This window comes from Narcine bancroftii, chromosome 14 (genome assembly GCF_036971445.1).
Source record: "Narcine bancroftii isolate sNarBan1 chromosome 14, sNarBan1.hap1, whole genome shotgun sequence".
NCBI classification, from domain to species: Eukaryota; Metazoa; Chordata; class Chondrichthyes; order Torpediniformes; family Narcinidae; genus Narcine; species Narcine bancroftii.
In genome coordinates this window covers 8897687-8922317 of record NC_091482.1, presented here as the reverse complement: position 1 = coordinate 8922317, position 24631 = coordinate 8897687, and the positions used below count along the sequence as shown (strand labels likewise).

The 24631-nt window shown below is 41.8% G+C and overlaps 1 protein-coding gene and 1 long non-coding RNA gene across 7 annotated transcripts in view; one reads left to right on the top strand and one right to left on the bottom strand.

The window, feature by feature from the left end:
- Window positions 1-24631, bottom strand: part of LOC138750000 (small G protein signaling modulator 2-like) — a 291864-nt gene that overhangs the window by 146959 nt on the left and 120274 nt on the right. For all 6 annotated transcript variants that reach the window (XM_069912145.1, XM_069912144.1, XM_069912143.1 and 3 more), the window contains exons 11-17: window positions 24117-24249; window positions 12997-13150; window positions 11234-11298; window positions 10700-10845; window positions 7209-7337; window positions 4353-4535; window positions 488-922 (exon numbers count right to left, since the gene is read on the bottom strand). In XM_069912145.1, coding sequence (XP_069768246.1) covers window positions 488-922; window positions 4353-4535; window positions 7209-7337; window positions 10700-10845; window positions 11234-11298; window positions 12997-13150; window positions 24117-24249 — 1245 coding nt within the window. The remainder of the gene's footprint in view (window positions 1-487; window positions 923-4352; window positions 4536-7208; window positions 7338-10699; window positions 10846-11233; window positions 11299-12996; window positions 13151-24116; window positions 24250-24631) is intronic.
- LOC138750005 (uncharacterized) lies at window positions 9157-13341 on the top strand. The gene is made up of 2 exons (XR_011349007.1): window positions 9157-9335; window positions 12974-13341. It is a non-coding gene; the product is annotated as an uncharacterized lncRNA (long non-coding RNA).

Here is a 24631-nt window from a genome sequence, read left to right as displayed (position 1 = left end):
CCAAACTTACTCTCAGCTGTTTTTGGAATCACAATATTGGGATAGAATCTGAACCTGCTTCAAAGGATAGAAGCCTTTACAAATGATGGCAAAGATTTCAATCCGTCTACTTTATTTAAATGCTTTCCTCCATGCTTAGATTTAGAAAAAAAATTAGAAGACGGACATTTGATATCACCCTTAATTGTAAAAGGAACAACACAAGATGAGACAGAAATGAATAAATTCATAATAAAAGAAAATACATCATGGAATAATGCTAGCATTATTCACTCTGAAAGCTCCATGCACAAGGAGCAGGTATGCTTAAATGATTATATGTTCAGCTCCATAAAATTAATGCTTTCTCTTTAGTTCACTGAAATGGAAATTTAACAAAAAAAGAAAAATGGAGGAATCTCATCCCTTTAATTGGATGTTATTTCACATGATAAAGGAATGATGTAGACTATCCTATTTATTGACCTTTAGATGAAGGCCCACTGACCGTGTATGTCATAGTTGGTAAAGTTGAGTGGTCCTTTTCCGACATTATCAAATCCAACTGAGTACATAGCTGTTCTTCGGATAATGACTCGTGGACTCCAGCTTGTTGTACAACACTCGTCCTTCCGGAGCCAGACTCACTAACACTGGGAGCTTGTTCTGCAATTCTGCCCAATTCCGTCTTATCTTCCTCCTCTAATACATCTTCTTCCATGCACAAACTCTGATCATCGGTACTTGAAAGGATCCTGGAATGCCCTGATGCGACAGAATAATTTCTTGAGGAAGGCAGCCCGGAATCAGGTGAGTCAAACTCGATCGATGGCCTCTCATCAGCTGCCGCAGTTGGAGTGCCAACATTTGCTGTCGTTGTCCCATCGTCCATGGTCTTGAAGACCTTTTCTCCCTGGTCTCCTTCATCAACAGAAATGAAGACCTAAATAAGATATTAAAGGAGGTGGGAATGTAAAACTGACGGAGAATTTAAATCAACAATGCAGAGAAGCAACTTTTATGGAAACTCTTTTAGTAGAACTTCTCAAAGTATTTAGATTTAAAAAGATTATCCCATTTCTTATCCAGCTAGAAGCAGTAACTACGAAATTACCTTGAAAGATATTCTGCAGCATCATCTAAAATTGAAATGCTTTGTCTTGGTTTTCAGCTAATGATACATTTCAGATTACTAATGTTCATGATTTTCCTTTTGTTGTACAAGGGAATCGTTGCTCCACAGTAACAGGTCATGTCAGCCTGTTTTCAACAGCACAACATGGTGGTCTTCCAGTGACTGAGGAACAAACCTGCCTGAGACAGGCACTTGACAACAGAGTAAGTTATAGGGAATCAGTTTAGTTCCAGACCATGTCAGGGTGCTGAGGGCGAGAAGGGCTCCCAAACAGGGAGCGATGGAGCAGAAAACCAGCGAGAGTTGTGAGGCCCAGAGGCAGTCAAGACCATTAGGTGAAACAATGGGAAAGATGAGAGCAAAGAAAGGTAGCTGGGCCATAGACTCCACGAAAGGGCTTTGAGCGGAGGGATCTGAACTGCTTCAGTAACAGTGAAGCAGAGGGAAAACTGGCTCTATTCTACTCAACCACATTACATTGGATTAAATAGATCAATCTGAAGATACAAGGCTATGTAGATAACACACCAGTTCATGAATTCCAAGAAAACTATAGAAGGCATAAGTCTCCTTACCAAAACTGCATTGACAGTGAATAGATATCAAGACAAGGGTTTTAGCACCTGATAGATAAGGTCTTTTGCACAGCATCTTTAACAATCTTTTGACATTCCAAGTTGTTTCATGACCAATGATGTAGAGTTTAATTTAGACCAGTGGTCCTTAACCTTTTTCTTTCCACTCACATACCATAGGTGCTCTGTGATTAGTCAGGGATCGCTTAAGGTGGGATGTGAGTGGGAAGGGAAGGTTGAGAACCACTGCTCTAGACCCAATTGTTACTGAAATATTTTGCTTGAGAAAAATTGTCATTGGACCATTTCTTGTGGAGTTCTGAAACCATGCACATAACGAGTCAATTAGGGACAATTACCACAGTGGTTTTCAACCTTTTTCTTCCCACTCACATCCCACCTTAAGCAATCCCTTAACAATCACAGAGCGCCGATGGCATAGGGAATACTTAAAGTGGGATGTAAATGAAAAGAAAAAGGTTGAGAACCACTGATCTAGACACATAACATGGTAACTGGACCTTTCGGCCCATGGGCCCATGCCATCCAAGTTGCCTAATTGATCTACAATATGTTATTTGAAGGGTAGGAAGAAAGGGTAGGAGAACCCAGAGGAAACCACACAGACACAGGGAGAACATACAAACTTCTTACAGGATTCAAAGACGGGGACGTTGGCGCTGTTACAACATTCCACTGACCAGGTGTTGAGTGCAGTCACTACTGATTGCAACAGAATTGTAGCAACTTTCCTCCAAAAAGACACTTTTTAACCAATCAAACGATTTGTCCTCATGTGCCCACCACTCCCCCTAGGTGAAAAGGAAAGAACTGCAGCTACTGGAAATCTGGAAAATAGACTAAGTGCTGGATGTACCCAGCAGGTCAAGTATTTGTGAGAAAGGTTAATCCTGTTTCTCTCAGTAGTTGTTCCCTATCCTGCAGAGTATCTCCAGCACTTTCTCTTTTTTACTGCTTCAATACAGCGGAGACGAGGCTTAGTGTTCCTGTCTTGCCGCAGTCAGGCTGTGAAACTTGATTCAATTTATTTTAACGATACAGCACAAAGACCCTTTCAGCCCATGAAACCCGTGCAGCCCAATTAAACATAGAAACATAGAAGATAGGAGCAGGAGTAGGTCATTCGACCCTTCGAGCCTGCTCTGCCATTCAATGAGATCATGGCTGATCTTAAAGTTCAGTACCCCGTCCCCGCCTTCTCTCCTTAACCCCTAATTCCCTTATACTGAAGAAATAGATCTAATTCCCTCTTAAATAGATTTAATGAACCTGCCTCTACTGACCTCTGTGGCAATGAATTCCACAGATTCACCACCCTCTGGGTAAAGAAATTCCTCCTCATCTCGGTCCTAAATAGTTTGCCTATTATCCTCGAACCATGGCCCCGGGTTCTGGATTTTCCCACCATTGGAAACATCCCATCTGCATCCATTCTGTCCAGTCCTGCCAGAATTTTATATGTCTCCATGAGATCCCCTCTCAATCTTCTAAACTCCAGCGAGTATAATCCCAATTTGCGCAATCTTTCCTCATAAGTCATTCCTGCCATTCCAGGGATCAGCCTGGTGAATCGCCTCTGCACTCCCTCCATTGCAAAACATCCTTCCTTAGATAGGGTGACCAAAACTGCACACAATACTCCAGGTAATTATACCCAATTAACTTACCAACCCCGTACGTCTTTGGATGGTGCAGTTAGCATTGTGTTTAGCGTGACGTTGCCGCAAATTCCAGCAACCCAGGTTCAAATCCAGTGTTGACTATCAGGTTTATTGTTCTTGCCTTGACCTGCCAGGGTTTTTTTCCCCACCCTTCAAATACACATGGGGTGTAGGTTAATGGGGGGGTGGAAACATGGGTCTCAATGATGGAAATCGGCTTCTGACGTGTTGTAAATAAATTCAAATAGCCAGAAGATGTTGAAAAATTGCAATGTGTCCTTGGTGAACCGCTGACATTTCTTCACACAGTTCCACGAAGCTTGGGATTTCTGTATGCAGGTGGAAGGGTCAAATATACCTCTGCTCTACCCTGGGGTTTCTCCCGAATGAACTCCAAGATTGAACACCTCATCCGAGTTCAGGAATGGAGTTCCGACCTCAGCAGAAACTGCTGGCAGGACCTTGCCCAAAAAGAGTGTTAAAAATTAGCAGAAAAGGTTTTTAAATGAGATTTACTACATTATTTTATATTAATTTTTAATAACTAATAAGTCTGTTCAAAATTTTAAAGTTTTTTCCGAATGCTTCTGAATGGCCTCAGTACCTCAGTAGTCAAGAAATTCTCAGACAATTCTCATTCTCTTTCACGCACCCAATGACACTGTATTGTGGAAGCAGCATTCTGGATTGCATTGGCAAGTCAACACCAATGACACTGGAAAAGGTAACATTCACCCTAACCTCAAAGACACTGAGGGCACTGCTACCAGTAACTTGTGGACAACAGCAAGTAAATATGGAATCTGCCAGCATTCCCAGCCTGGCCCCCATGTGAGACCAGACTTAATGTCAATGAGAAAAACTGCAGACACCAAAAATCTGAAACAAATACACAAAGAGCTGGAAAAACTCAACGGGTCAGGAAGTATCTGTGGAAAGAGGAAGGGTTGACAGATGAAGGTTGCAGAAAATGTACTTTACATCATTGCTGATGGTTGAATCTCGGTGGATTAGATGCTGCACATGGCTGTCTATGCTACTGCCCGATGACAATTTTGCCAAGATTGCAGAATGCGTTTCCCTGTCTCTCTGTTTGACAACCATTTCACAAGCCTTCCACTCCGCCATGACGTATCTGTACTTGGCAGCAATTTCTTCATCCACCTGTGAGGCAAAAGCAGATAGCAAGTAACTTCGGTGTTACCCATCCTGTAACTGGCATTCTCCACAGATGTACTATCAACACTGTTCCAATACGGGAACACCGGGGTCAAATTGAAGTTGCACCAAGTCTAAATATTCCTTTAAACTGATAAACACCTTCAGGTAAACAAATTCATTTTAAAAACAGTGTAGAAGATACAACCATTTCATTTAACAGATAATCTTTTCTGATCAAACATTTGTACTGCTTATTGAAGGATTTGTCATTACAGAGCTCCCTGGATTGCCACTTATGACATCCTTGTGTTGTAGGGGAAAGAACTAGTAAAAGGGGATGTGGATTATGCTAATGTCGTAACAGAGAACCAAAGACAGTAGAGCAGGGAAATGCAACAGTGCCGACACCCAAGTTTCCCCAACACAATTCATTATGTTATAGTGTGACTTTTTGCTGTATTGTTATTGTTAAGTTACCATCATATAGTGCACCCATTGTTATAGAAACTTAGTCCCAAGTTAAACTTCTAGATAACCAAGCATCCTACTCTGTAGTACAATTGCCAGTAATGAGATTTTTGAAATTCCCATTCTGTAATCAAAACAGTAAAGCTAAGTTAACCAAGTTTCTGTAATCGTGTCCGTTAAGAGTAAGAGACCTGAACCAAAACATGCTTTGACTGGTCTCCTGACGAGCATTGGCTTTCATAAATCACCTGTTGTTTCGGACATCAGCTCTGCGTGGTATTTCTATTTTCTCCGACACGTGCCAAATAACAGCAAGTTCACAAGAGATATCGCACAACGTCGAAGGAAAAAAAATCATTAATCTTACTGGCCTGGTGAGAAATGCCAGTATGAAGATTGGAGCTCTTCTTCACCAAAACCACCCAAAGGCAGTAAACAGCCTTATTCAGGAATATCGAAGGCCGAGCAAAAGTTCCTCATATTTTGTATTTGGATGTGAGGGGGTTGCGGGGTGTGACCATTGCTTAAAAGCCTATTCCTCAAAGAATAATCCTCAAGAAACTGGTCAACTTCCTTAAAACCTCTGCGACCAATGTGCTAAAGATGCTTCCAGTGTGTGGGGTGCTCCAAGACTTTAACTTAGTGCCTTAGGATGTAGATAATGTGAGTACTTGGAGGTGGTGGCATTCCTATGCACATGTTCTCCCTGTCTTTCTACAGTATCCAGTACCTATGGGGATTGGTAGATACAGGTTGAACCTCTATTATCCAGCGCTCTGTGGTCCAGCAACTCCTGTGGTCTGGCACGTTTTGAATCTGCCGGCATTAGTACAAACTCCTTACAGACAGCACAGGACTCAAACCCTGGTTCCCAATCACTGTCAAGGTTGAACGTGTCACAATTGGGACCAGGGTTTGAGTCCCACGCTGTCTATAAGGAGTTTACTGATGGCAGCAGATTCAACCTTTACAGTGCCAGTGATCAGGACTTGGGTTCGAGTCCCACACTGTCTGTAAGGAGTTTGTACTAACTTCCCGATTGCTGGCGCTGTAAAGGCGTTGCGCTAACCATGCTGCCCCACAGTATTATTTCCTATTTTAAGTTTTGTTCTACCTTAGATATTTTTACATAAGGGGTTCCCTTTGGGGTCCATTTCTGTTTTACGGCATTTTCTGTGGTCCGGCAATGGCCAGGTCCCAACGTCGCTGGATTAAAGAGGTACAATCTATACTGGATATGTGTATTTTCCATTTGCTTGGCCTAACTAATACATTGGCATTAAGAATAAACTGTTTAAAAGACAAAAATACTTTACTGTACTTACATTGAACAAACTTTACTTGCATGAATATATAAACCTTGAAGCATTTTTCTTTATTTTCAATCAAATTCCTTGAAAACATGTAACCGTCGCCTCATCTGCAGGTTCCTCCCCCTCCACGGACCCGCCCAAAAGACAAACAATAACATTATAGATAATTAACTCCCCCCCCCCCCATCCGCTAAGTTTACAGATAAAGCCTCTGACTAGGGTAACTCTTACTAAGCAGGGATAAGAAGACACTTTAAAAGTCACCTCAACGGCGAGCGGCATCAACCAACTCTTCATCCTGGGTGACGCCAGTGCTGTTTCACACAACTCTACTCAAACAGTTGGTATGAGCAAAGCACGACCAAAGCACTCCACTGGCTGAATATTTACTCCCATCTTCACCAAAGGTTTACCTTTTACTTCAGAGAACATTTACTTTCACAAATTTTAAACTTTCATGTTTTTTACCTATTTAATTTTTAAAATTAATCTTCTTGCGGGTTGCTTGAATTCTGGAAACCAGGGGTTTTACTGTACTTGGTCGGGGTTGCAGGTTTAGGAGGTCTACATGAAAAATGAAGGAGTGTTTAAAGATGGTGGATGAGTTGCCAAAAGATCCTACATAGTGGGATGGGTTGATCTTGACTGTCATTGAGCTTTGAGTTTAATTGGCTCTGCTTCCATCCATGTAAGGAGCAGTCCAGAATAGTGGATTGCAGCTGGTCTGTAGGCTCCCACTGAAGGGAGTGAGTCACTAGATGTAGAATGCATGGCCTCCGCTCTCCTCTTGCAATCATAGTATTCATGGCTGATCACGCAGGCCATCTTTTTTCAAACACTTAAGACTGATTGCTTCGGCAGTAAAGAAAGCCCACGAAGGAGGTCGGCCACATACCTGGTCCATGTCCTGTTTGCTCATCCCAAACTTGTAGTGCCCGAGAAGAAAAGGCCAGACATCTTTCCTTATTTCATGATGGACTCCTCCGTAGTAAACCATTCTAAGCAGCTCTAACTTTTTGTAATTCTAAAAATTAAAAAGTAACAATATAAAAGACCTGCATTAGAATTTTGATATAGCAATCTCTGCAAAAGATCACAATTTTCTGATTAAGACAGAGGACTATGTCACATTCTTTCTTTTTAGATAATGGTGTTTTAGAAAAAGAAAACTCCTTTAGAATGAAGTAGTTAGAAGTACTATATGATACAGTTAAATCGAGGTTAACTCTCCACCTTGGGCATTCTCTACAAATCTCAACCAGAAACCTATCAAAGATCTGCAGGTGGCTCTTTATACAGTCATGCACTTTGGTAGAAGAAATAAATGGGGAGAAAATTGAAAATTCCCAGATCCAAAAGGACCTGGAAGTCCTCGTGCAGGATGGCCTGAAGGTAAACTCGCAGGCTGAGTCAGAGATGAAGACGGCAAATGCAATGCTGGCGTACTTTTCAAGAGGAATAGAATATAAGAGCAGGGATGTGATGTTGTGGCTTTATAAGGCATTATAGTGAATAACAATGCATGTGGTTTGAGAATTAGTCAACAGATGGAAAGCATTCTAGGGGAATAATGTCTTTCTCAGTTGAAAGACTGTGTTTCACAACAGGTGAATGTGCCCGGAAGTATTGAACTACACGTTTCACTAACATTTCTACGACTGATCCACCTGCATTGAATTCGCCCATCGTTATTGAATGAAGATCTACTGGGACCAATGCCTGACGAGGGCGCACAAAATCAGTGAACTGGTGCGGACTCGAAAGGCCAACATGGCCTGTTTCCGCTCCGTTAATGGTTATATGGTTATAAGGTATTGTCAGCAGTTTTTGGGTCTTCATTTAAGAAAGAATGTGCTGAAGTTAGAGAGGGTTCAGAAGAGGTTACAAAGATAATTCCTGGAATGAAAGGGTTATCATATGAGGAATGTTTGATGGCACTTGGCCTGTACTCGTTGGAACTTAGGAGAATTGGTGGGGGCGGGTGATCTCATTGAAAGATTTTGAATGTTAAAAGACAGACAGAGTAGATGTAGAAAGGTTGTTTTCCATGGTGGAAGAGTCAAGGACAAGAGGGCATAACTTCATCCACTTAGGTCAGAGTAGTGGAATTTCTTTAGCTAGAAGGCGATGAATCTGTGGAATTTGTTGCCACAGGCAATGGTGAAGGCCAAGTCATTGGATGATCTAAGGCCCAGATCAATAGGTTCTTTATTAGCCAGGGCATCAAAGGCTATGGGGAGAAGGCCGGGCAGTGGGGCTGAGTGGGAAAATGGATCAGCTCATGAATGAATGGCGGGGCAGACTCGATGGGCTGATTAGCCTATAGCTGCTCCTATATCTTATGGTCTTATGGCTTTGCTGCTTTTGTCTTGCCAAGTTCAGGTGTAAGGTTCCCTTCCTTGATCCCAGCACACTAAGCCCTTCAGTAAAGGATGTAGGTGGAGAAAGTACGAGCAGAATTGGTCTCATTATTGATGGAGCTTTTCTCCATGGTTGAACAAAGTGTTGACTATGATTCAAGCAGGTGGTCCATCAAGAGACCATGTCTATTGGAGGGAGAGGAGGAAGATAGAATTCTCCTTAAATGGAGACTGCCCTGTTCATGCTAGCTATTGGCAAATGGCTTAAAAGCATTTGGCAGTAAACAAGGAACCTGTAGATGCTGAGGAACCTTGTATTGTAAAAGTGCTCAGAGCAGCAACAGTGAATCTGTAAAGCATTGCATGCTCCCAGTAGCTACTGAAATGCATCAGTGACAGTAGCCCAGGCCAACCTCATCCTACACCCCTTTGTCACTGTGAGGTAGCTATTACGTCGCCATGATGTTGAATTTTTATAAAACAGAGGTTGGATGACGAATGGGCTCTCTCATTCATGGGCCATCATACAGTAGGAAAGATACAAAGTTCTGTCAGGGAATTCAGCTGCAGGATTTTACTGAAGTAGTGCTTGGAGCAAAAAGATGGATAGGAGACCTCTTAGATATTGTTGGAACTACTCAGTACTTTAGGCAATATTCAAGGTGAGAAATAATTCAAATATCAGGTCAACAACCATTTACAGCAACTGCAGAAAGTTCTAAACCAAACATATTTTCTGTTGTGGTGGAGGATGGGTGGAGAGAACAAAGGGAGTGTTTGTGATAGGGTGGAAACCAATGGAGATTGAATTATACAACTCGTCATGGATGAGCCGTGCAGGTTAATCGTAGGACGACCACATGCTTTCTGTCACTTCAGTTCTCCATCTACTTCCACTCTGATCTTCGTCTTTGGCCTCCTACAATGTTCTACAAGGTCACGCAACAGCTTCTCATCTCCTGACTGGGCTTACTTCAGTTATCAGGAATTAATACTGAATTCAATCATTTCAGATAATCTTCCAGTTTTCCCAGAACTAGCCCGTTCTGACGAAAGATCTAACGTTTTCACTCTTTCCACAGATACTTTCTTGGCCTATTGACAATTTCAAGTGCTCTGTTTTTATTTTATTCTTCTACCATCTGCAATATTTTGTACCTCACAGTTCCAGTATTGCTTCTTTCCATTTTTACTCATCATCTATCTGTTTGCTTCTCCTCCAAATCCAGCTGTAATTGTTTCCTCTCAACCAACAACACCATTATTTGTGGTGCAATACACAAAAGTGCTGGAGAAATTCAGCAGGCCCGGAAGCATCCATAGGCATGACCTGCTGAGTTTCTCCAGCATTTTCGTCCATTGCCCTACAATCACTGGATCGGCAGACTTTCCTGTTAACTTGTGGCATTCATTCTCTTGCTCTTCACTCAATCACAGACAATCTTTCTGTTTACTTTCCCGCATGTCTTTTCTGAAATTTTAAAACACGTTTGACTTCAATTTTACTCCATTCCAATGAAGGGGCAGCGATCTGAAACAACAGGTTTCTCTCTCTCCGTCTATGCCGCCTGACTGAAAAATATTTCCAGCATTTCTTGTTTTATTAGAGATTTTAACATTTTAGCTTTCACAAACTGTGAAAAGTTCTTCCCTTTCATAGAGGATCCAAGGATTAAGGAACACCCATTTATAGTGATGAGCCAAACTTATGTGAAGGAAATGTAAGGAACAAGTTCATTACCTTGAGAGTGGTCATAAAGAAAAGGCCGACTTGGAGAGGTTATTTAGGGATTCAAAAGAAATCAAGTAGACACTTGAGGAATAATAACTTGGAAGGACACTGGATTGTCACAAATCTACAGTTCGATTCTATCAATTTAGTTTGATCCAGCAGGGATTATTAGCAATTGTTGAGCACAATTTGTGGTTTGAGTTCTCAGTGTCATTAATTGTCTGATGAGATCTTCACCTTGCAGAGGGCTTAATGTGCACTGTCTCACAAAACCCTCCCCCTGTTCCATCCTACCTTTCTATCCTTCTCATACTTATTCCAGACTTCTGCAGTCAGTCCACCTGAGGCTTCACACGGCTTGTTGGGCGGGACAATGGTGTGGTTCACGAGAGCCGAGAGATGTGTGCGGACTGTTGAAAGGTGACGGCAGTGGGCTAGCCCTAGGCACAGAAACACAAAGGCTTTCAGGATAGCTTCAAGATGTTCCAGAGTGAAAGGCAGACATCCGCAGGTAACAGTGAAAAGGTATTACCTAGACACAATTCCGTCAAACCGAACTGCCAAACCAAAAAAAGAGGTTGGAAACTAGCGGGAGGGGTGGGGGTGCAGAATTAGATTCATAAACTCCAGTGGCTTAGATATTAACATCTAAGATTTTAAATAAGTCACAGCTTATTACTTCTGGCATGTATCATAATGATAATATCAAAGATGATGTTCAAACAGGCAATGATGTTAACAAACGCCACTGGACATCACAGTAACATGAAATAAATTCTTTTCATAGTCTCCGATAAATCTACCTCTCAGTTCCTGAAGCATACTTACATCCATAAAACGCCCTTGAAACAATTTGTCTCTTCATATTTACACAAAGCATCTTCAATGGAGTCCTGCAACAGAAGAAACAGTGTTTTTTAAGAGCAGCCGTTTCCAAAGTATAGTTTTTCTGTTTAGTCATGGCAGGTCATTGTCTATGATGGTCTATTCATCATACTCTAGAATAAAGTTCCAAAGATATTTTTATTTATCTTATGTTTACTTCAAGCACTATCTGAATTTCCATGACAAAGCATTTTATCAGCTCATGGAATTATATCCCACAGAAAAAGGCTCTTTAGTGTAGGCACCCATGTAAACTAATCCCATTTTATCCTCCCCTTAGATTTGACCTCTCACCTACACAGTGGGTAAATAGCCTTCTAACTCGTATTTCTTTGGGATATGGGAGGAACAAATCCATGTAGGGAGAATGGAGCAAACTCTACTCTGACAGCACTGGAGATCAGGATTGAACCTTGGTAGTCCAGCTCACTCAGATCTCTATCTCTTTCTCCTATTTAAAGCACATTCTCCATCCCCACCATTCCTTCTATATTGGCTAACAGAGACTCAGAAGAAATGGGCCTATTTCAGATGAGTGGAGTTCTCCAGGGATCTGTTCTTGGCCTTCAATCATCTATAATTTATATTAATGATCTGGAAGACAGCGCAGAGTATAAAGTATTGAAGTTTGCCAATAATAGATAGGAAGGCATGCTGTGGTGAGGATATGAGCTTTCTGCAGGTACATTTACAACATTTAGATAGATCTATGAGCCTTAAAAGGACATGGACCAAATGAAGGCAAATGGGATGAACCTAGAATGAATGGATAACCCTATGAATCTATGAATGTTAAGTATGAAATGGACTCTCTCCTACTTTTTTACCTATTTTCAGGTTGGGGAATTACTTTGCCATCGACAGCCAATTGTAAAACTTCTCATCCTGACCCCAACCTAATTCTGCCTCACATTCACCAGAAGGTCAATGAATTAAACTTCATCTCTTAGCCTGGTGGAGCTCACACTATGCAGGTGACAAATTCTTAGTAATGACACCTTGGAAACTCAAAAGAAAGATTATAGATTAAAATATCATTGGGCAGCATGGAATTTCTCCCAATATGCAGATTAACATTACCAACCATCTCCTCAAAATAAAGCTTTACTGTTTGGGAGACACTGAATATATAAATCGGCCTGGATACCTATTATGGTATTGGCATAGCTGCAGGGTGGTGCTATTCAAAAACTGATTGATTGTAAGACCTCTCAAGATGACCCAAAGGTGTGCTGACCAGCTACATCACAGACAAAACCCTCCCCACCACCTAGAATAGCTACAGAGAACACTGCCGTCGGAGAGCAGCAGCAATCATCAAGGATCCACATCACCCAGTACGTGCTCTGTTCTCGCTGCTGCTATCAGGAAAGAGGTGTAGGTGCCACAAGACTCGCATCACCAGGTTCAGGAACAGCTGCTACCCCTCCACCATCAGACTCCTCAACAAATTCAATCAAGGACTCATTTAAAGACCCTTATTTTTGCACTTTATTGATTTTTTAAATTCTCTTTGTATTGCACAGTTTGTTTACATTTCTTTATTTGTTTACAAGTGCACAATTTTTTTTTTAAACTACCAATCAGTGGTGATCCTGCCTAGCCTGCAGTAAAAAGAATCTCAGGGTTGTATGTGATGTCATGTATGTACCTTGACAATAAACATAATATTCTTTCACACAGGGATAGTTGCCTGTTCTCCTCACCTGTCATTCCCACAGGAGCAGCAGGCGGGCATATCATACGGAGAACCATTGGTGGAGCAGGAAAGACACAAGGAGCCTTGGCTACATGGATCTCCGAGCTGCCAAGGAAACTGGGTTGAGCTGTATCCATGCATTTCCAACAATTCGCTGGGATCTAGGGGGAGAAAAAAGGAAAATTTGGCATGCAGTTTAGAAATGTTTTCCCCCTCAGTTCAATATATTGTTTACCGCTGGAATCATCTGCATCTGTGCCATTTCGGCTGAAAGGTTTAATGTGACGACAATTTTTCACAGCTTCAATTTCTAAAACGTCTAAAAGGGATAAAATTAAACCTTTAAAATTCATCCACATGATTGATCAATTGTTACTTTTAAAAGTACTGTTTTTATTCAAGCTAACAATTGTGCCATTAGAACCTCAACCTTGAAGAAGGCAGGGTTCAGATTAGGCCATGGGTGATTTTGTTTTATGAGTGTTACATTGGATTATTAAGGTATTACCATGAAGGGTGACTGATTAGATTCCTATATTCTACATGGTCCTCATGTGTCAGTCCGTGCATGCCGCATCAAATAAGGGTTGATAATGCTAGATTTTTGCCCAGCCACAACTGAACCTGAAAGTTGATTCATTTGAACTTATTCGCTGGACAACCATATAACCACTTACAGCACAGAACAGGCCAGTTCGGCCCTACTAGTCCATGCCGTAGCAAATCCCCACCCTCCTAGTCCCACTGATCAGCACCCGGTCCATACCCCTCTAGTCCCCTCCTATCCATGTAACGATCCAGTCTTTCCTTAAATGGCAAAAGGGCAACCTAGGATACGTATTGATCTAGAGGGGCAAGGTTAATTTGTTGTCCGTCATTAGACCAGCAATCCCAGATCCCTGCACTGAGATGGAAGAGGCAGGACAACAGGTCACGGATTTTGTTCCCTATTCCGATTCCAGTGTATTGACTGCCACATAAGGACATTTTGTAGCTCACTCTTCCCATTCTTACTAAAGCTATTGCTTACGTTGGACACCAAGATAACATTGTAGTTTCTTGACAAAGTCTACACAGTGAAAGTTAATTGCAGATAAAACCATGCCTCTCAGACTGAAAATCCCAGGACCATCAACCAACTGCCCAGCTTGCAACTGATGTGGTTACTTTATCAATAATTAGAGATCAACAGCAAATCAAGGTGATGCTTAGTTTAATGTGGGAATGAGTCTGTTTTATCTCTGCAGTCCAACTAGTATGCACTCTTCTACAGATAGCTGGGACTATAGTTGCACAGATATCAGGCAAAAATTCCTTCAATTTGGCCATCTTAACTGCAGTTCCAATATAAAGTTCACCTATTTGGATGAACTACATACCAGAAAAGAATCATTACAGCTGAGAAACCCTCGATCCTACAATAACAGTCACAGAACAAAAAATGTCTGAAGTGCCCAATTTCAAATGTGCATTAGAATATTGTATCCCACAACGATTTTACTTCACAGGTGCAAATCATGTCACTTCTCTAGAAGCCTTGAGGTTATGACTGAATAGAATAGCAAAGAAAGATCTTCCTTTTTATTATGTCAAAGTATTCAATTGTATGAAACATGATTTTAAGTGTAAGGAGGCATAAGGGCATACAAAATAAGAAGGACTGTGACTCAACAGAACCATAGAATGCTAAAGTGCAGAAAACAGGCCATTCAGCCCCCTCTAGTCTGTGCTGGCCATCATCACGCTAGTCCCACTGACCTGGTCCCATTCCATAACCCTCTAGACCACTCCCATCAATGTATCTATCCAATTTGTTCTTAAAACACATGATCGAGCCCGCATTCACCACATCAGGTGCAACCCATTTTGTGCTCCCTCCTCTCTCTGAGTGAAGAACTTCCCCCTAATGTTCCCCCACATCATTCTCCTTTTACCCTAAAGCCATGACCTCTTGTATTTATCTCCTCCAATCTGTGGAAAAAGCCTACTGGCATCCACTCTGTCCATACCTCTCATAATCTTGTAAACCCTGATCAAATCTCCCTCGATTCTTCTTCACTCCAAGGAATAAAATCCTAACCTGTTTAACCTTTCCCTGTAACTCAACTCCTGAAGACCAGGCAACATCCTAGTAAATCTCCTTTCCACTCTTTCAATCTTATTGATATCCTTTCTGTAGTTAGGTTCCCAGAACTGCACACGATATTCCAAATTTGGCTTCACCAATGTCTTAAACAACTTCAACATAACATCCCAGCTCCTCGACTCAATACTTTGATTCATAAAGGCTAAGATGCCAAAAGCTTTCTTTACAACCTTGTCCACATGTGACGCCACCTTCAGGGAACAATGAATCTATATTCCCAGATCTCTCTGCTCCTCCGCACTCCTCAATGCCCTACCATTTACTGTGTATTTTCCTACCTTGGTTTGCCCTTCCAAAATGCATCACCTCACATGTGTCTGCATTAAACTTCATCTGCCATTTTTTGGCCCATTCTCCCAGGAAAGGAATAAATGCCAAGCGCAATTTAAGATGCAGTTTCAAATTATTATCATGACTGCTCCCCCTCCACCATCAGACTCCTCCACAACAAACTCAATCAAGGACTCATTTAAGGACTCTGACTTGTGCACTTTATTAATTTTCTTTATTCTCTCTGTATTGCACAGTCAGTTTGTTTACATTTGTTATCTGTTTACATTTCTTGTTTACTTGTGTACGTTGTGTACAGTTTTTTTTTTGCACTTTCAAGAAGTAATTCTGCCCTGCCTGTAGGAAAAAGGAATCTCAGGGTTGTATGTGATGTCATGTATATACTCTGACAATAAATCTGAAATTAACTCTCAGTTTGCCCTGAGAGTTGTGCAACATAGTTGAAATGCTAATTGAAGAGCCACTATTTGACCTCAGTACCTCCAGACCAAATTGACAAAATGGAAATGTAGCCAAGATTCCTAGTCCTGGTCATGTTACTGGACTAGCAAAGCTAGAGAACTTCACTGTTCACCCAGAAGCACAAGGCTGAATTTTAGTTTGGGGTATTTACTAAATACATCTAAATACTATAATCTTCTTCAGGGAAGTATATTTTCCATCCTCACATGCTTTTGACAGTGTCTGAAGGTGGTTGATTCTTAAATGATTCAATTCATGGGGCTCTCTATCTACATACAATAGAATTCCCTTGGTCTGGAATTCAAGCAACCAGCAGCCTCAAACAATGGAAATACGTAAAAAAGACCACATTTTAAAATTGGTACCCCCTAGTGGTTAGTTCACAATCTCAAGCAACCGTCAAATTTACTTATCCGGCATCTACCAAGCCCCATAGGGGCTGGTTACTGGGGAGTTTTACTTTATTGAATAAATAAAAATAACTGCCATTGCTGGGAATCTGCTATGTGTAAATGTGGAGGAATTTAGCTCCTTTGGGTTAGCTGAATAAAATCCCACTCATAGGCTTGAGCTGCAAGCTTGGAAACGTATCTAACAAGAGCCAGTAAGCAGGAAGGACAGTAGAGATAAACAAACTACTGCTTTTTTTTTTGAAAATCAGATGACTGGTATGAACAAAACTGACACATGAAGACCATGGAAATGAGTCAAATGCCTAAACTGTCGCTCTGCGGTCTTAAACCGAATTACTAGGAAGCACAAATTAAATTTCATTTTCCCTTTATAAAATTGCACAATCCAACTGCGACAGGAGCTTAAAAGCCTGTACTAATCACATTTCTGCAGGCATTTTACAGATGCAATTATTTATGATCCGAAAATCAGAAGGAAAAGGTTCAATCAAATCAGAGCAATGATACGTTTTTGCTGCATTTGTAAAGCATTTTTAAGCTTTGAATGTCACGCATAACACATGCGTTAGTGAAATTCATTCAGCTCAGCATGATTCATCACTGATCAAATCTTATCATTTTGGGGCATCTTCCTTTCTGCTAATCAACTCCAATATCCTCAAAGTTGTAATGTGATACACATGAGTTCTTCTGTGGGATTTCACCAATAATGAGAGCAGTTGGCAAAAAAAACCACATGGACCAGAATATTAATTAAAACCATCTCATATTTCAATGTAATATTAAAAGTAAACGTCTTGGAGTGATTAGAAGGAGATTTTTAAAATCTCAGTTCAAGAGGCAGTTATGCTACAGCTTACATTGAGTTGGATGCCATTCTGAACTCTTTACAGACTTTGGACCACTCCTGTTATCTGCATTGCTGCCATCTCCCCAATTCCCACCAACCCCACTCCAATACAGAAGGAGGAACACAACAGTCAAATTTCACATGCAGCCAGGCAACTAAATCTAGTGGTAGGCAGAAACTAAACATAAAGGTTGAGACAGAGGTACAATGGGATAGAGGGTATCAATGCAATGTAGGCCATGATTGCAACACAACTACACTTAAGACATCCAATGGAAGTCCAGGGTCTTGGAGCAATTCAAAGCAGGCAGAATGAGGGCACTGATTTTAAGGTTAAATATAAAATAAATGACTTTAACAAAAAATGCTCTTCACCTTAATTCTTCGGGAAGCAGTTGGACGACGTATCATTTACTGCAGCTTCTCAATGGTTTTGAGTTACCAAAATAAAATTTCAGCGTATATTGCAAGGAATTTAAAGAAACGTCATTCTTTTGTTTTAGTTTTTTAAATCTGTGGAAAAGTGTGGCAAGAAACCTGGTGAAATCAGAACCTCACAGAACCTAAAGAAAAAGTAAAACCTGATGAAAGGTTATCTGAGAAATTGAGAAACCGAATATCACCCGGTGAAGAATTACAGTGAACAGCATCTTGGTTACTCTGAGGATTTTATCTTTGTGTCTGGGCCACATGCACAGTTCAAGCATGTTGCAAAAGGTTAAAAGCAACGGCGAGCATATGGGAGACAACAGTGCTGTCATTACCTTCAAACTATTAGCAGTGAACCTGGGATGTAATGATCATTTTCTTTTAATAGGGTTTGCAAACATTAGTACACCAGCTGCCCAACCCCTCTTCCCACCCCACAATGCCCCACTCTCGACACCGTGCAGAAACCTCTTAACCAGAACAAACCAAAATCCTGCTGCTGGCTGCCGGTGACATGTCCACTATTGTTACATCAAATGGGTTCCTTATAAAAACTCATTCTCCGAGCTTTATGTTAAGCCTGCAAACTTCAGCTGGGGAAAGGGAAACACACAGGAATATTTGTAACAGTTATATTTATAACTACTTTTTAACAGGATTGTGGCTTAGAATATTCTAACTGTCCATTTGCATTTAGAGGGTGGGAGCAGCTGATTGATTTTTCAGGAGGCAATGTTTACCTCTGCAATTTGCAATATCTTCTATTTTGTTTCTTTTTAAATTTAAATTTAGACATGCAGCACAGTAAGATATACACCCAATTGACCTACAAACCTCCAATATGTTTTGAAGGGTGGGAGGAAACCGGAGCACCCGGAGGAAACCCACACAGAGACAGGGAGAACGTACAGACAGCACAGGATTTGAACCCCGATCCCGATCACTGGCGCTGTAACAGTGCTGTGTTAACCGCTAACGTTAACCCTTGCTTCACTATTTTTAAGATGCTCATTATATTTGAATTGCTGATGGATTTTTAAAAAAATGTGTTTTTCCACTATAAAAATAGGCTTATTGTAGAAAGTTTCAGCAAACTTAAAGTGAAAATAAGTTTTGATTTTGGCTTGGACAGTTTGCTTATTGGAACTGAATAATGGATTCTTAAGGCCAGTTGTCCAATGGGGCTCTAGGAAGTAGATCAATTTCAGGGGTCATCATGGCCCAGCCTGGTTCTTCTACTCCCTGGTTGGGCAAGCAATTGGTCACTGGTCCTGAGTAGCTCAGTGCTAACTTTTGCTCCCATGAATCACCAGAGCTCCACATGGTGGAAATGAATGCGTTCAGGGCTGTTGCATAGAAGGGCACGTCCGGAAAGGGTCATCAGAGAGCGACAGGGCCCATGCTCAGCTCTTAGGCCCTGAGATCAAAGGTTGCTGAGAGGTCAGCGGCAGTGTGTCTGATGCTCAGTCAGGGATGTCCTGGTCTGTGTGACTCTACTGATCACTGGCTAAACTTGGCCCAATATTAATCTGCAAAAAGTTAGAACTTCAGAGAGCGAGGAGGAGGTCAATGTACCAAAGGTTCAAATAGGTCAAAACAATTTCCAGATTTTTGACCAGTTTGAGAAAGTAATGCCAACACTGTTGAATCTTGGGATGAGACTGTATGGTGCACTGCACATCACTTCAAGTGTGATTAGGCCAAGCTGCATAAAAACCTTTCATCATTTTAGGAGCTGTGAGGTTCCGTGAGCAGATCATAGAAATCATTTCATGCAGCCTATCCTCGTCTTCTTCATCATCTTCCACCGAGACGGAGCGGCTGGCGGCTAAGTGGTGGTAGTTAATAGTTACTGCTTAAAGAAAAGATTGAAAGGGCTAATGAGAAGCATGCCTTCACTGTACACTTCACTCACACACTGTCTCACCTTGCCAGCAACATCATTAACAGGGGGAGAAAAAAATTGTGCTGTAATCGGCTAAGGATGGCATTAAAACCTGCAATGATGCACAGTGGCTAGAAAACACAACTCTAAACTCTGAAGGAATTCATCTTAGCAAGCACTGGAACCTAGGGAAGTAAACACGTTTCACAAGTAATCTTTATTGTTGCTTCTTCCCAATCAGGTAAGTGGGAGATTAAGATCATCATTTCTAATTTTAATAAAGCACACTGATCTCATCAGAAATATTGACTTCAGTGTCTATTCAAAACCAGGAAACATATTGTAACATTTTGTCTTGGCAGTCCTTCCTGGATTGAGCATCTGAGACTATCAGGTTTGGCTGTTACCCTCTCCACAAATGCATGACTTGCATGCACTCACTGTTAAGATTCACATCACAAGACAAAAGGAATATGGGGCTTCTAAGGCAACTTATCTTAGTCTACAAAAGAGATTATCTACTAAAAATTAAAAAGAGAGCCATAAAGATGTCCCTACATGAAATAATTTCATCTGTCATTTCCACGTAGAAATCTAGTTCCAGTCAAGAGAACACAAAGCAGGTATGGGATCTGTTGCTTCATCTGGCAATGAGGGACAATTTAGCTTTCTTCTGTTTTCCTACCGATTGAGTGGACAGTTGCTTCTTGAGCTGGTTGTTGGTGGAGGGGAGGAGGGATAAGTAGAATGTAGGATTGGTCAGCAGAGAACGGTTTGGCTGCATTGCAATTTAGAGATCCTGCAACTGTGAAAGGGTAGGGGAGGACCCTGCCAATGCATATGGTTCTGACTTGGAACCTTACCAGGCAAATGCCTCTCCAATTTCTTCAAAGGACATCGATTTTCAGGTAATGCTTGCAGAGAGAACTTGGTAGTGGGAAATGAGATCCCACCAGTTCAGAGAGGAGTCCAAGGTGGCTGAACAAGTTCAAGTGTCACAGTTAAAGTAAACATTAATGTGACCAGGCATTAAGTGTTGGTCAGAATCTACTGTTCCACCTGAACACTCTCTTCCAATTAGAGTACAAGGCATTGCCATGTTTGACCCTTCTACACTCAGTGGTTGCGATTTGCCTTCCGCTGTAATCCCCACCACACAAGAGGGCTTTTTCGAGGGCAATCTACATTTATTCTATCTGAATCAGAATTATCACCTCCATTCAGTGAGCCACACTCAGGCAATCTTACTTCCACAACCAGCATGCTAGCAGGGCAAGCCCATCTCCAGGGAAGTGTGACAATAACCTTGGGTCCAGTCACTGATGTGGTGGGCAGAAGAGATATTAGAAGCATTGCAACTGGAGGCTGCTATCTGCAGGGACTACAGCTGGTTTATCTTCCTTCCCCCAGTTTCTTCTCACGGTCTGTGACCTGGGTGCTGGTGACAACTTCTACCCTTCTCCACTCAGGTGTAACAGACTCACAGGTAAACACAGAGGCTGGTAAGCAGGGCAGTAGACAAAGGGATGCAGAAGACTAAGAGGCAGGCAAGCGCGCGCGCACGCACACTCACACACACAAAGCTAGCCTCACCTGCTGCCCTTATAACTGGTGTAGATTCCTCAGTGTGGTTGACTGTTATCTGATCCCTGGTTCAGGGGCAATCAAAGATGAACGTCTCATGAATGAGAGCCTGATATGCTAAAAGGTGATACCTGTACAGTAAAATCCCCATTATCCGAATTCACGCAACCAACAGCCTCAAGAAACCAGCAAAAAAAATCATGGAAAATAAATAGGTTAAAAAAAACTGGTGATCTTTCAGTGATGCCAGAGGAGTGATGACCATTACTCCCTTGTTAAAAAAAAAAAAAATGGAGCCAGGAGATGTTGAGCGACTGAGGCCCGTCTGTTTAACCTCAGTGGTGGGATAGCAAATGATGTAAGACAGGATGAATAGTCTAGAGACCCAAGAGGCTGCAATTGCTGGAATCTGGGGCAAACAAAAACCACTTGGCTGGAGGAACTCAGCAGGTTGGGCAGCAGGTGCTGGGGTGTTGCTGTTTTGGGCCAATTCCTCTTTCCCCCCCCCCCCCCCCCCACTCCCACTGAGTTGCTCCAACAGGTGCTTTATTTCAGCAGGATTAATAATCATCTGATGGAAAATAGATTTGTTGAGAGCATATTATGTTCATAATCTTTTGATGAGATAATGGATGGAGGTGATGAGGGTCATGTTTTGTTTGTGTATACATGTGGGCTTCCAGAAGGTATTTGATAAGGTGCCATATAAAAGATGAAGCAATTGAACAGGACATTGATAGCATGCATACGAAGTTGTGTCTAAAGAGGGTCATGGTGAATGATGGTGACTATTTTCCACACTGGAAAAAAGTGAGTAATGTGGTCCTCCAGAGAGTGATGTTAGGGCTGTTGATTATTGGTATCTAGACTTTGGGTGCAAGGCACAATTTGTAATTTTGTGGATGATGCTAAACCTGCCAGGATTATGAGCTACGAGGTGATTACTGATAGATGGATAGGTTATGAACAGGCTGGTGGAATGGGCAGATGACACTTTAAAGCTGAGGCAACTTTGGTAGTGAAAATAAAAAGGAGGCAAATTGGGACAAAAGGTATAGGAGCAAAAGGGCCTGCAAGCATGAGGTGCACAAGAGTGAAATGGCAGATCAGAGTTAGAAAGCAGTGACTAAGGCCAGAACAATTGTGGACATTATCAATAGAGACATTAATCTGGTCTCAGCTGGGGTACTGTGTTCAGTTCTGGCTGCCACACATTTCAGACAGTCCAAAAAGAATTTACAAGGATGGATCCAGGGATGAGGAACTACAGGTACAAGGATAGTCTAAAGAGTCTGGTACTGTTCTCTTCAAAGAGAAGCCAGAGGTGAGATTTGATAGAAGTATATAATGATGGGTCTGGGCAGAGAGGATAGTGTGAGGCCACTTCTCTTGGTGGAGAGTTCAAAGATCGGAGGCCATGGGCATAAAAAAGTGGAGGGGAATGAAGAAGTGACTTGAATATAAACTTTTTAAAGCAGTAGTTGATTGGGATTTGGAATACAATAAAATCCTTGTTATCCAGAATTCAAGCAATCGGCAGCCTCAAGCAACTGAAAAGAAAATTGAGGAAAATAAATAGGTAAAAAAAATATTTAAAATTAGCGCCGCTAGCAGTCAGTTCAGCAATCCACGTAATGCTCGATCTCAAACAACCAGAAAATTCACTTATCCGACATCTAGCAATTCCCCCTAAATGCTGGATACCAAGAGCTTTACTGTATGTTGCTTGTAGATGTGGTGAGGCAGGTTTCATTGTTGTATATTTATCTAGTTACCCCTTGAAGGCAATCTAGTACAGGTATGAAAAAAACAATCTACAACGAGGGAAGACTTCTGAGGCCAGTGGTGGAACTGGATTTGCTCTGAAGGAGCATCGGCATGGATGCAGTGGGCTTCCTTCTAATGCTGTAACTGTCCTGTGAATTAATAAACCAGACAGACCTATAGAGGCAGGCAGACAGGCACAAATACCTGCTGGTGAAAATCTGAGCATAATTTATTATTCACCTCTATGTCCTCCTTATAATTACCAGCTTTCACTGAATCTCATAAAAAAAGATATTCAAATGTGTGAAATCTATCAAAGGAATCCTTGTTTAAAACTAATTTTCAATCAACGAGTAAATCTGGAGTAGATCGCAAGAAACGCATCCTTTGGATATGCTAGGAGGCTTAATTGGTTGATTAGTGACAGGATTTCATTGGGTGCATTGGGTGAGTGGAGTTGAGTTCATGTTTGTTCAAAGCAAACAATGGCAGCAAAGAAAAAAGAAACTGCTGGAGAAACTCAACAGATCAAGCAGCAACTGTTTGTGGAAGGGGACTGTTGACATTTTGGATTGCAATCCTGGATAGAGTGATGTGGGAAGAGAGCCAGTGTAAAGAGGAGAGAGAGGGGCCAGTTGGTGATTGGTGGACCGAAGAAGGGTGAAGGATGATGGGCAGGTGGAATAAGATTGGGGGATAGGGGTGAAAGGGAGGAGGTAGGGGGAGGAAGGAGATGATTAAAAAAGGACAGATGGTTATTGGATTGGGGTTGGGAGGGCTGGAGGTGAGGGTGAAGGAAGAGACAGCTGCTGGTAAAATGATATGTGGGATCACAAAGGCCACTGGTGCTAGAATAAGAAGGAACAATTAAAGGGAGAGGTGAGGGGCAGATGGAACCAGGAGGGAGAGGGGATATGTTGAATGCAGTGTATGGGTAGAAGGCAGATGGAACTGGGGTGGGAGATGAAAACAGGCGATTGCAAGGGGTATGGGAATGGGGACGAAAATGGGAGAACTGGAGGTGAACTGTGAGAAGAGAGAGGTCAGTGTTACCTGAAATTAAAAATTCAATGTTCATACCATTGGTTGCCAGCTACTGACAGCAGATGGTCAGACAATGTCCAGTAGGTCTGGATGAGGTAATAGTACAAAGCTGAATGGAAATGTTCAAAAACCAAAATATATTCGTATTTTAATGAACCAGGGAAGGTCACCAAAAGCACAGTGATATTAAACATCAGGAGTTAGCTGGGAATTAGCAGGTAAGCAGGAAACAGTGATTCACTGCAAATAAACTCACCATAATCATTCTTCTGGCCAGGATATATTATTCTGAAAACGTAATCTGTAGCTACTTCATCCACGATCTGTTCTTCTTGGTCTATAAATTTGGCTCTGCTGTTCCTTTTCCGCAGTTTGGGAAACACTTTGCCCTGAAATTTGGGAGAAATAACAAAATCAGCTTTCAATTATAGTAAGGGTGCAGGGGCTTTGCAAAGGGAACAGAAGTTGTTTACCAGGATTTGGACTGGTTTAGAGGATACGCATTTCGGGGGAGAATGTGGACAATCTCAGGCGTCAAAGTGTGTAGCATCAGAGGCTCAGAGGAGACCTGATAGTGGCCATATAAAGTCCTGAGAGGCATTGATAGGGTGGACAGTCAGAATCTTTTCTTCAAGGGAAAAGTGCTACACACTAGAGGAGGTGGAGGACGTTTAAGGGAGATATGCAGGCAGGAGAGCCTAGAACTAGGGGACGCAGCCTCAAGATCCAGGGTAGTCGATTTAGGATGGAGATGAGGAGGAACTGCTTTCC